The following is a 12,778-nucleotide window of genomic DNA, read 5'->3' as shown; positions in this document are numbered from 1 at the left end:
TTAAAGAAGGACGTTTAAGCCTTGAGACGTGGATTGGTTACTACCACAATCTCAGACATAAAATGCTAATAGCATAACCGTAACCCAGTTGAATTATGATGGAAAATACAAGTGATAATGTCTCTATTAGTTTGTAACAGTGAATATACACTTAAAGCTATTACAAAACTGCACACGGTTTAAATGTTTTGTTTATTGACAGTAAAATAAAGGTTTTGCAACCATATACTCATCTGTATGACAGAGAAATCATTTGAACCCGAAACTAACATTTTTAACTTGCCTAAACTGGATCATTGGCTGTTTCACCATGATCGATAAACTGGCGCTCAGGGTTCATGAAAGGTTGAGGGATTTTTTTCTATTGAATGAATGCACACAAAACAATGATTTTTGAGCAGGCGAACTCAACGGTCCTCTGTTTCCTGCCTGTATCCGGGTCCTGTATGGAAGCCCGTGCGAGGCTGTCCCGGAGACCCCGCGCTGCCTGCACCTCTATCGTCTCGGGTGAGTTTGTTACAATGTAGCAATTTCTCTATTAATCTGAATAACTATATTAAAGCTGCAACATTTGCGTACTGCAAGCGGATTGCAAACCTCGCATCTGCCTTGATCTAAACGCCGTAGTCCTGTACGGCGAGACAAACCGTTTCATTTTCCAACGAATTCCCAAGCAAATACCCCCTGGTCCAAGAGTATTCCAACATTAACTCATATTTTGCTTGCAAGGAGAGCTGGCTTACGCAATTGCATTTTATTAAGGCAAACTAAATAATGCATCGGGAAAGCTAGGATGCAACGCTACCGTGCATTACAAGTGTTTCGATAGTAAACGCTCCTGTGGCGTTTTTACTTGTCAAATGTCTGAATCTGTTAACACCAGAATGTTGATAGAGAATGTTAGCTACTTAGCAGCTAATGCTAACGAAATGAAAGCTATGCATCAAAAGGTTCAAAAATAGCTCGCAGATTCAGACAAATAGACGTCAAACGAACACGCGAATTGTTTTCGAGGAAACCCAGTAGCAACAGGGCAATAACAATTATATGATCGTGTCACCACATTGGAGGCATACAACGTTTTAAGTGAAAGCACCTAAACTAGCCAGCCGCTCGCAGTGTCCCTCCCATTCATATGCTGCGCACCGCTCTTCCTCTCTGCCCTGCTGGCTGTGCAATGGCTACGACCGCTTTAGCTACCAACCAACATTATGGAGAGCGGCAAATGGAGATTTGTCCTCTATATATATATATATATATATATATATATCTAAGTGGTTTTTTTTTTTCTCTCTCGGCGCAAGTCCGCTGCTGCTCGTCTCCGCCTCTCTGATCTCAGAATCTACTAGTTTATGTCGAGACGATACGAGCAGAGAGATTTAAAACATAGCTGGTTTCAGCAACATCTCCGTACTGTTTACTGGTAACATGAACAATCGGCCTCTCTGACTATAGCTATTATTCTTCTATCTACTCGTGTATGTGTGTGTGTATATATGAGGGATTTTATATTATATATATATATATATATATATATATATATATATAATAAAATGTAAATAAATCTGAACATTGAATGATAACCGAGTGAGTGAAAAACGCGCGTTTTTAACCCAGAAGGTGGTTTGCTCAAGGAAAGAGCATCACATTTTTATTGTGATCAGATCGTGGTGACATACAAGCAGAGGTGTTATGTTGTATGCATGCTTAACTTGGCCTACAAAAATAACTTTCTTATTGTAATGCTCACATTTTTGGGGGGCGATTTAATAGCAAGATAACTAATTCAAGAGCATCAATTAAGATTTCAGATCACTGATCATCAATAGGCTATGTATGTCATAAGCCCTGACCTTCTGGGCGAGACAAGTTAAATAAATCTGGAAAGTTTAAAAAAACAAATATTTTTCCTGTCCTATCTATATTTCAACCTGGTTGTTCTCTGGTGGTTTTAGTGTGGCGAAAACAACATAGCTCTGTTCTGCTCAGATCTGTGACGAATCGTAAGTAGCTCGTTTGATCTTGTTCTTGATACCACGAGATGTTTTGACTGATGTCACGTTTATGCTAATATTTGTTAGTAAGTAAACGTCAACCAACTGTAACGATGTATTTGAGAGGCAAGTGCACATTGTGCCACTTTAATTATGTTTTCAATAAACATTGGAGACAAAATATAGTTTCCATGTTAACAACCTAAGCCAACCCCATCTGTTTTGCCCCAACCCCTGTGCAACTCTGGGGCAAAACAGACAACACTTAAACTCAATTTAGTCTCGAAATGTTTATAAAAATATAAATACATTTGCGCTTGTATCTCAAATACATTGTTAGTTGTTGGTTAGCTTGCTAGCGAATTTGAGCCATATTAGCGTAGACATGACATCAGTCAAAACATCTCAAAACAAGACGTGGTATCAAGAACAAGATGCAACTAGCTGAAAGAACCACCTACAACTCGCCACTTGACAGCGTCTTGTCATTGTTGCAAGATATCTATCTGACCATTCAGAATCACAACAATGAAAACCTTCCGGACACATCAATGCGCTGGCATCATTTTGGTGACGTTTTATTTTTTTTTGGGGGGGGGGGGTGGAAGTATAGTGGTATCGCAATGCTTTGTTTAGATTTTTGAACCTTGTGACTAACATATACTGTATCCTAGGACCTCGGTGGAAGTATTTTTTAAAAATTTGATGTCGAACAGAAAATGTAGAAAAATACAACAACTTCCCACTAAAAAACGGTTATCAGACTGTCACCGTAGCCAAGTTGGAAGGACAATTACACAGAGAACCTCCTCACAGCACTTCCTGGATGGTTGGATTCTGGGAACTTATAAAGCCCCTTTTAAAGAGACGCACGTTAGAAATGAATATTCATGCATTAATGATGCAGTTATTCTTTGTTTGCATCGCTGCTAGTATCTTTGTATCCCAAATATAGGCTACACCTTGTTGATAGTATGTTGGTTTACCAAAAGGATTGCACAAGCTTTGTTTGATATAGCCTACCACTATAGACCCCCCTATTTATACTGGAGTGGTGAATGCAATGATTGATGTATTGAACTAAATATTGTTGGGGGGGGGGGGTGCTTAATGTGTTTTCAGTTGACATGGACGATGAAGATGGCAGGTGCCTGCTAGATGTCATTTGGTGAGTTCATATTCTACTATCCACTGTACACAACATCTAGTATACCTGATAAAGACATTGGTTTAGTCTATGTTGTAGGCTTGGACAGGTATACTACCCCTATACTTAAGGGGGGCATTTCTAAAATAGCCACAGGATGTATTTATTTTTTCAATACCGTCACAGGGTTCGACATTAACACAGGTGACCATATCCATTACTCAGATCATAGAGACGAACAGTGGAAATTATATTTCAATCTATGGACAACTTGTTCCAGCTGTTGATAAATCACTTGATAATAACCTGCCAGTTATTTTCATGTAATTACATTTAGGATATATGGGGGAACATGGGTTTATTCTAGAGGTCGACCGATTATGATTTTTCAACGCTGATACTGATTATTGGAGGACCAAAAAAAAAAAAAAACGCGATACCGATTAATCGGCCGATTTTAAACAAATATATTTGTAATATTGACAATTACAACAATACTGAATGAACACTTATTTTAACTTAATATAATACATCAATAAAATAAATTTAGCCTCAAATAAATAATGAAACATGTTCAATTTGGTTTAAATAATGCAAAAATAAAGTGTTGGAGAAGAAAGTAAAAGTGCAATATGTGCCATGTAAGAAAGCTAACGTTTCAGTTCCCTGCTCAGAGCACGAGAACATATGAAAGCTGGTGGTTCCTTTTAACATGAGTCTTCAATGTACCCTGGTAAGAAGTTTTAGGTTATAGGAATTATAGGACTATTTCTCTCTTTACCATTTGTATTTCATTAACCTTTGAATATTGGGTGTTCTAATAGGCACTTTAGTATTGCCAGTGTAACAGTATAGCTTCCATCCCTCTCTTCGCTCCTCCCTGGGCTCGAACCAGCAACACATCGACAACAGCCACCCTCGAAGCAGCGTTACCCGTGCAGAGCAAGGGGAACAACCACTCCAAGTCTCAGAGCGAGTGATGTTTGAAACGCTATTAGCGCGCACCCTGCTAACTCGCTAGCCATGTCACATCGGTTACACCAGCCTAATCTCGGGAGTTACTAGGCTTGAAGTCATAAACAGCTGCTGGCAAAACGCACGACAATGCTGTTTGAATGAATGCTTACGAGCCTGCTGGTGCCGCCGCTCAGTCAGACTGCTCTATCAAATCATTGACATAATTATAACATAATAACACACAGAAATACTAGCCTTAGGTCATTAATATGGTCGAATCCGGAAACTATCATCTCGAAAACAAGACGTTTATTGTTTCAGTGAAATACGGAACTGTTTCGTATTTTATCTAACGGGTGGCATCCATAAGTCTAAATATTGCTTTTACATTGTGCAAGCTTCAATGTTATCTCATAATTATGTACAATTCTGGCAAATTAGGCGGCCCAAACTGTTGCATATACACTGACTCTGCGTGCAATGGACGCAAGAGAAGTGACACAATTTCACCTGGTTAATATTGCCTGCTAACCTGGATTTATTTTAGCTAAATATGCAGGTTTAAAAATATATACTTCTGTGTATTGATTTTAAGAAAGGCGTTGATGTTTATGGTTAGGTTCACGTTGGAGCAAGGACAGTCCTTTTTTACGCTAATACACACCACATCGATTATATGCAACGCAGGACACGCTAGATAAACTAGTAATATCATCAACCATGTGTCATAAAATCATAACTAGTGATTATGATTGATGTTTTTTTACAAGATAAGTTTAATGCTAGCTAGCAACTTACCTTGGCTTACTGCATTCGCGTAACAGGCAGTCTTCTTGTGGAGTGTAATGGTGGTTAGTGTTGGACTAGTTAACTGTAAGGTTGCAAGATTGACTCCCCGAGCTGACAAGGTAAAAATCGTGTCATTCTGCCCCTGAACAGGCAGTTAACCCACTGTTCCCAGGCCGTCATTGAAAATAAGAATTTGTTCTTAACTGACTTGCCTGGTTAAATAAAGGTTAAATAAAGGCGTAAAAAAAATATATAATTTTGTTTTTATCGGCCAAATCGGTGTCAAAAAAATACCGATTTCCGATTGTTATGAAAACTTGAAATCGGCCATTCCGATTAATCGTATATTCAATACAATTCACGAGTTGATTTAAAATCTATGCTTAACCTTTTATCGTGGTTGTTTTCTTGTCCAAAATGGAACATTTACTTTTCTGTCCTTGCATTTATGTCAGTGAAAGTTGTCCTTATATCATAGATGAATCATTTAAATTAGACATCGAATCCTGGACAGTTCTCATTCAGTGTTTCCTTATGTGCCGGGATGAAAACAACAGTTTTCAAATCCCCCAAAACGTACGCAATTGTAAAATCGAATGCTTCACGCCGAAAGAGTCACCTTACCTTGATACTTAAAAGCCAAATTGATAGTGTCATTAACGTGGCAGAATACCTATTGGATGCGCATTTGCCAGACGGATTACCAGGTCGTGTACTCAGAGCATGCACGGACCAACTGGCAAGTGTCTTCACTGACATTTTCAACCTCTCGCTGACCGAGTCTGTAATACCAACATGTTTCAAACAGACCACCATAGTCCTTGTGCCCAAGAAAGCGAAGGTAACCTGTCTAAATGACTACCGCTCCGTAGCACTCACGTTGGTAGCCATGAAGTGCTTTGAAAGGCTGGTCATGGCTCACATTAACACAATCATCCCAGAAACCCGAGGCCTCCAATTCGCATTAACGGCACAACAGATCCACAGATAATGCAATCTCTATTGCAGTCAACACTGCCCTTTCCTACCTGGACAAAAGGAACACCTATGTGAGAATGCTATTCATTGACTACAGCTCAGCGTTCAACACCATAGTGCCCTCAAAGCTCATCAATAAGCTAAGGACCCTGGGACGAAACACCTCCCTCTGCAACTGGATCCTGGACTTCCTGATGGGCCGCCCCCAGGTGGTGAGGGTAGGCAACAACACTTTTGCCATGCTGATTCTCAACATGGAGGCCCCTCAGGGGTGTGTGCGCAGTCCCCTCCTATACTCCCTGTTCACCCACGACCCCAACACCATTAAGTTTGCTGACGACACAACAGGGGTACGTACGCCTGATCACCAACAACGATGAGCTGGCCTATAGGGAGGAGTGGTGCCAGGACATCAACCTCCCTCAACGTGATCAAGACAAAGGAGCTGATCGTGGACTACAGAAAAAGGAGGGCCGAACACGCCCCTGTTCTCATCGATGGGGCTGTAGTGGAGCAGGTTGAGAGTTTCAAGTTAATTGGTGTCCATATCCCCAACAAACTAGAATGGTCCAAACACACCAAGACAGTCGTGAAGAGGGCACGACTACGCCTATTCCTATTCCCCCTCAGGAGACTGAAAAGATTTGGCATGGGTCCCCGATCCTCAATAAGTTCTACAGCTGCACCAACGAGAGCATTCTGACTGGTTGCATCACCGCCTGGTATGGTAACTGCTCGGCATCTGACCGTAAGGTTCTACAGAGGGTAGTGCGTACAGCCCAGTACATCACTGGGGCCAAGCTTCCTGTCATCCAGGACCTCTATACCAGGCGGTGTCAGAGGAAGGCCCTAAACATCGTCAAAGACTTCGGTCACCCAAGTCAGACTGTTTTCTCTGCTACCGCACGGCAAATGGGACCGGAGTGCCAAGGCTAGGACGATTTACATTGACCCCCTCCCTTTTTATTGTTACACTGCAGCTTCTTGCTGTTTATTATCTATGTATCGTCACTTCACCCCTACCTACATGTACATGTTACCTCAACTAACCTGTACCCCAGCACATTGACTCTGTCTACCCCTGTATATAGCCTCATTATTATTTTATTGTTACTTTTTATTACATTTTTTACTTTAGTCTGTTTAGTAAATATTTTCTTAACTCTGTTTATTGAACTGCCTTGTAAGTAAGCATTTCACGGTACGGTCTACACTTGTATTCCGCACACGAGACAAATACGATTTGATGTCGAGCTGTTTTAATGAAGTTGTTTTCACACATCACCTGATCCATTTAAGGATTTTTGTTTTTAATGACAAGTCAAGATGATGTTGCATTGGATGCACTAACAGCCCAAGTCAAGTGATGAAAAGATGATGTTGCATTGGATGCACTAACAGCCCAAGTCAAGTGATGAAAAGCTGATGTTGCATTGGATGCACTAACAGCCCAAGTCAAGTGATGAAAAGATTATGATGCATTGGATGCACTAACAGCCCAAGTCAAGTGATGAAAAGATGATGTTGCATTGGATGCACTAACAGCCCAAGTCAAGTGATGAAAAGATGATGTTGCATTGGATGCACTAACAGCCCAAGTCAAGTGATGAAAAGCTGATGTTGCATTGGATGCACTAACAGCCCAAGTCAAGTGATGAAAAGCTGATGTTGCATTGGATGCACTAACAGCCCAAGTCAAGTGATGAAAAGCTGATGTTGCATTGGATGCACTAACAGCCCAAGTCAAGTGATGAAAAGCTGATGTTGCATTGGATGCACTAACAGCCCAAGTCAAGTGATGAAAAGCTGATGTTGCATTGATGCACTAACAGCCCAAGTCAATGTTGTGATGAAAAGCAAGTGATGAAAAGATGATGTTGCATTGGATGCACTAACAGCCCAAGTCAAGTGATGAAAAGCTGATGTTGCATTGGATGCACTAACAGCCCAAGTCAAGTGATGAAAAGCTGATGTTGCATTGGATGCACTAACAGCCCAAGTCAAGTGATGAAAAGCTGATGTTGCATTGGATGCACTAACAGCCCAAGTCAAGTGATTGATGTTGCATTGGATGCACTAACAGCCCAAGTCAAGTGATGAAAAGCTGATATTGCATTGGATGCACTAACAGCCCAAGTCAAGTGATGAAAAGATGATGATTGCATTGGATGCACTAACACTAACAGCCCAAGTCAAGTGATGAAAAGTGATGCACTAAAGCCCAAGTCAAGTGATGCTGATATTGCATTGGATGCACTAACAGCCCAAGTCAAGTGATGCTGATATTGCATTGGATGCACTAACAGCCCAAGTCAAGTGATGAAAAGCTGATATTGCATTGGATGCACTAACAGCCCAAGTCAAGTGATGAAAAGCTGATGTTGCATTGGATGCACTAACAGCCCAAGTCAAGTGATGAAAAGATGATATTGCATTGGATGCACTAACAGCCCATGTGAACCCCCAAAAAATGTCAGAGAGGAATATCCATGATTATGTTGCAATCTTATTTGTTATGCGGTGAAAACGTCCCGAGTGACTTGATGTTGAATATCTGTTGCTGTCTGCTTCATTTACAGCAGGGTCTCGTTAGGTTTAACAGAGGAAGCGTCAATGTGATATTTTCAAATGTTTTTGCGCCTCTGATTGGACACCGAGCCTACTGTGCGCAATTATTTAGGATACACTATTGCGCAACACCCAACACTATTCATATTAATTATTCTGTATACAATGACAACGAATGACAGCCTACTAGGCTTTACAGTATGATCTAGTAATGAAATATCATGACAAATACATTTTGGTTTCCAGCGATTTTCAACAATACCAAGGAGCTTGAAGTAGCCTACTTCAGAGATACAAACTAGTCACCTTTAGGCGAAATTTGACGTTTTAATTAACGAAATAGTTTACCTATGGGGAATAGTGTAGGTTCAATTTTTTTTTGTGTGTGTGGGCCTGTGGATCACTACTGGCTGTAAGCGAACGAGCGATGCACGTTTGTAAGCGAACGAGCGATGCGCGTTTGTAAGCGAACGAGCGATGCGCGTTTGTAAGCGAACGAGCGATGCGCGTTTGTAAGCGAACGAGCGATGCGCGTTTGTAAGCGAACGAGCGATGCGCGTTTGTAAGCGAACGAGCGATGCGCGTTTGCAGCAATACTGGCTGTAATCCAAGGCTCAGCCAATCGTTCCCATATTAACAGAATGCAGCAGGAGACTGAAGAGAGAAGAGACAACCAATTTACTCATTACAGCATCAAAATGACAACAGTTTGTCATTTAATTTACAGCAGCGCGTCCCCTGAACGATAACGAAGAGGTAGGCGAGAAGCCTGACCGGGGCAAGAAGGTGATGAAGCCTACTTCATGAGCTGTAACCGGAAAAACAACTGGCTTTTTGGAAAGTTTGAGATGAGGGAGAAAGTGTGGTGGAACAAGTATCTGTTAGCATTGTTAAGTAATCTTGCTATAGTAGCTGGATCGAATACTCCCGTTAGCTAACCAGAGACATGTTGGGCAACATTAGCCAATTTAACTGATCAAATCATTGAGTTTGTTTGACAATTAGCTGGTTAATAAAGTCAGACAGCCAGCTAGTTAATGTTATAACATCAGATAAGCTAACGGCGGTAGCCAGCTAACGGCGGTAACCAGCTAACGGCGGTAACCAGCTAACGGCGGTAACCAGCTAACGGCGGTAACCAGCTAACGGTGGTAACCAGCTAACGGTGGTAACCAGCTAACGGTGGTAACCAGCTAACGGTGGTAACCAGCTAACGGTGGTAACCACTGGGCCAACGGCGGTAACCACTGGGCCAACGGCGGTAACCAATGGGCCAACGGCGGTAACCACTGGGCCAACGGCGGTAACCAATGGGCCAGCGGCGGTAACCAATGGGGCCAACGGCGGTAACCAATGGGCCAACGGCGGTAACCAATGGGGCCAACGGCGGTAACCAATGGGCCAACGGCGGTAACCAATGGGCCAACGGCGGTAACCAATGGGCCAACCACTGGGCCAACGGCGGTAACCACTGGGCCAACGGCGGTAACCACTGGGCCAACGGCGGTAACCACTGGGCCAACGGCGGTAACCAATGGGCCAACGGCGGTAACCAATGGGCCAACGGCGGTAACTGGTACTGTGTAACACTCCTTGCCTTGTTGTGCCGAACCCCCCCATCGCGTGAACGCGCACACTCAATTCTTCATTGCTGCAACTTGCTAGTTGTTTCTGCTCCGTTTAACATACATATCACTGATCTTAGCAGCAGAAAACAATTTTTATTTGTGTCCTTCAAGGCAGCTGTCAACGATCACGTTCGGCTGAGTTTAATTACTTTTCTTTATGGCGGGTTGATCGTGGCGGGTTGATCATGGCGGGCTGATCATGGCGGGCTGATCATGGCGGGCTGATCATGGCGGGCTGATCGTGGCGGGTTGATCGTGGCGGGTTGATCATGGCGGGTTGATCGTGGAGGGTTGATCATGGCGGGTTGATCATGGCGGGTTGATCATGGCGGGTTGATCATGGCGGGCTGATCGTGGAGGGTTGATCGTGGCGGGCTGATCATGGCGGGTTGATCATGGCGGGCTGATCATGGCGGGCTGATCATGGCGGGTTGATCATGGCGGGCTGATCGTGGCGGGTTGATGGCGGGCTGATCATGGCGGGTTGATCATGGCGGGCTGATCATGGCGGGCTGATCATGGCGGGCTGATCATGGCGGGTTGATCATGGCGGGTTGATCGTGGCGGGCTGATCATGGCGGGCTGATCGTGGCGGGTTGATCGTGGCGGGCTGATCGTGGAGGGCTGATCGTGGCGGGCTGATCGTGGAGGGCTGATCGTGGCGGGCTGATCGTGGAGGGTTGATCGTGGCGGGTTGATCGTGGCGGGCTGATCGTGGCGGGTTGATCGTGGCGGGCTGATCGTGGCGGGCTGATCGTGGCGGGCTGATCGTGGCGGGCTGATCGTGGCGGGCTGATCGTGGCGGGCTGATCGTGGCGGGCTGATCGTGGCGGGCTGATCGTGGCGGGCTGATCGTGGCGGGCTGATCGTGGCGGGCTGATCATGGCGCTAGCAATGTGCGGTTTTAGGGTTTGGCTATTTGTTTCAAGTTTATTAGTCTATAAATAGATCTCTTTGCCAAAATTCATAATCTCTCCCATGTCTCATTCAACTAGTAGTTGTTGTGAAATGTTTTTTGCTTGCCTGCATTTCACTCCCTCTGTTTTAATATAACACACATTAATTACCCCCCCCCCACCCCCTTCTATTTTGGGACTGCAAGGCCTGGCACACCTCAGAATAATGTTAGTAGCTCATGTTGACCAGTAGCGTGTGCCACAGAAAGTATTTGACTCTAGCCACAAAATTAAGGGAATTAGAAGGGGGGGGGGATTTCGGCAGGCAAGAAAATGCCACCCCCCTTCTAATTTTCTTACATTTTGTGGCTAGAGTCAAATGGCTATGCTAAATTTTGGCAGGGGGGAAGAATTTAGGCACAACACAGTTCCTGAAGTTATAACGCGTTAGCTGCTTACTGGACCCTGGCAATCTGTGTGAAATGTTAACTAGCTAACGAACTGTCTGTGAACTCATGTTTTCCCTCTACACTATGTAGTTAATTTTCAGAATGAGAGATTTAGGTGAATAAATGAGGACTTTGCTTGTTAAACAAGTGGATTCAGGGATCAAGTGTAGCTGGAGCCGGGCCTGGTTTAATCTGGATGCCACTATAGAGGTGAAGGAACACCACACACTTTCCCTCTTTCAATACAGTGGATACGAATACAGTGGATACGAATACAGTGGTTAAGAATACAGTGGATAAGAATACACGAATACAGTGGATACGAATACAGTGGATACGAATACAGTGGATACGAATACAGTGGATACGAATACAGTGGATATGAATACAGTGGTTAAGAATACAGTGGTTAAGAATACAGTGGATAAGAATACACGAATACAGTGGATACGAATACAGTGGATAAGAATACAGTGGATACGAATACAGTGGATAAGAATACAGTGGATAAGAATACAGTGGATAAGAATACAGTGGATAAGAATACAGTGGATAAGAATACAGTGGATACGAATACAGTGGATAAGAATACAGTGGATAAGAATACAGTGGATAAGAATACACGAATACAGTGGATAAGAATACAGTGGATACGAATACAGTGGATACAGTGGATAAGAATACAGTGGATAAGAATACAGTGGATAAGAATACAGTGGATACGAATACAGTGGATACGAATACAGTGGATACGAATACAGTGGATACGAATACAGTGGATAAGAATACAGTGGATACGAATACAGTGGATACGAATACAGTGGATACGAATACAGTGGATAAGAATACACGAATACAGTGGATACGAATACAGTGGATACGAATACAGTGAATACGAATACAGTGGATACGAATACAGTGGATAAGAATACATGAATACAGTGGATACGAATACAGTGGATACGAATACACGAATACAGTGGATAAGAATACAGTGGATAAGAATACAGTGGATAAGAATACAGTGGATACGAATACAGTGGATAAGAATACACGAATACAGTGGATACGAATACAGTGGATAAGAATACAGTGGATACGAATACAGTGGATACGAATACACGAATACAGTGGATAAGAATACAGTGGATAAGAATACAGTGGATAAGAATACAGTGGATAAGAATACAGTGGATAAGAATACAGTGGATAAGAATACACGAATACAGTGGATAAGAATACACGAATACAGTGGATACGAATACAGTGGATAAGAATACAGTGGATAAGAATACAGTGGATAAGAATACACGAATACAGTGGATACGAATACAGTGGATACAGTGGATACGAATACAGTGGATAAGAATAC

The 12,778-nt window shown here is 42.9% G+C and overlaps 1 protein-coding gene across 4 annotated transcripts in view; it reads left to right on the top strand.

Annotated features, from left to right (window-relative positions):
* Window positions 1–363: 363 nt before the first annotated feature.
* bicra (BRD4 interacting chromatin remodeling complex associated protein) overlaps window positions 364–12,778 on the top strand; it is a 120,240-nt gene continuing 107,825 nt past the window's right edge. For 2 of the 4 annotated variants that reach the window (XM_052470141.1, XM_052470037.1), the window contains exons 1-2: window positions 364–507; window positions 3,117–3,162. In XM_052470141.1, coding sequence (XP_052326101.1) covers window positions 369–507; window positions 3,117–3,162 — 185 coding nt within the window. In that variant the 5' untranslated portion in view covers window positions 364–368. The remainder of the gene's footprint in view (window positions 508–3,116; window positions 3,163–12,778) is intronic. The other 2 variants (XM_052470068.1, XM_052470097.1) reach the window with 1 other exon arrangement.

This window comes from Oncorhynchus keta, chromosome 1 (genome assembly GCF_023373465.1).
Source record: "Oncorhynchus keta strain PuntledgeMale-10-30-2019 chromosome 1, Oket_V2, whole genome shotgun sequence".
Taxonomy (NCBI): domain Eukaryota; kingdom Metazoa; phylum Chordata; class Actinopteri; order Salmoniformes; family Salmonidae; genus Oncorhynchus; species Oncorhynchus keta.
Note: the sequence above shows the minus strand (reverse complement) of the source record. Positions and strands in the feature narration are given on the sequence as shown.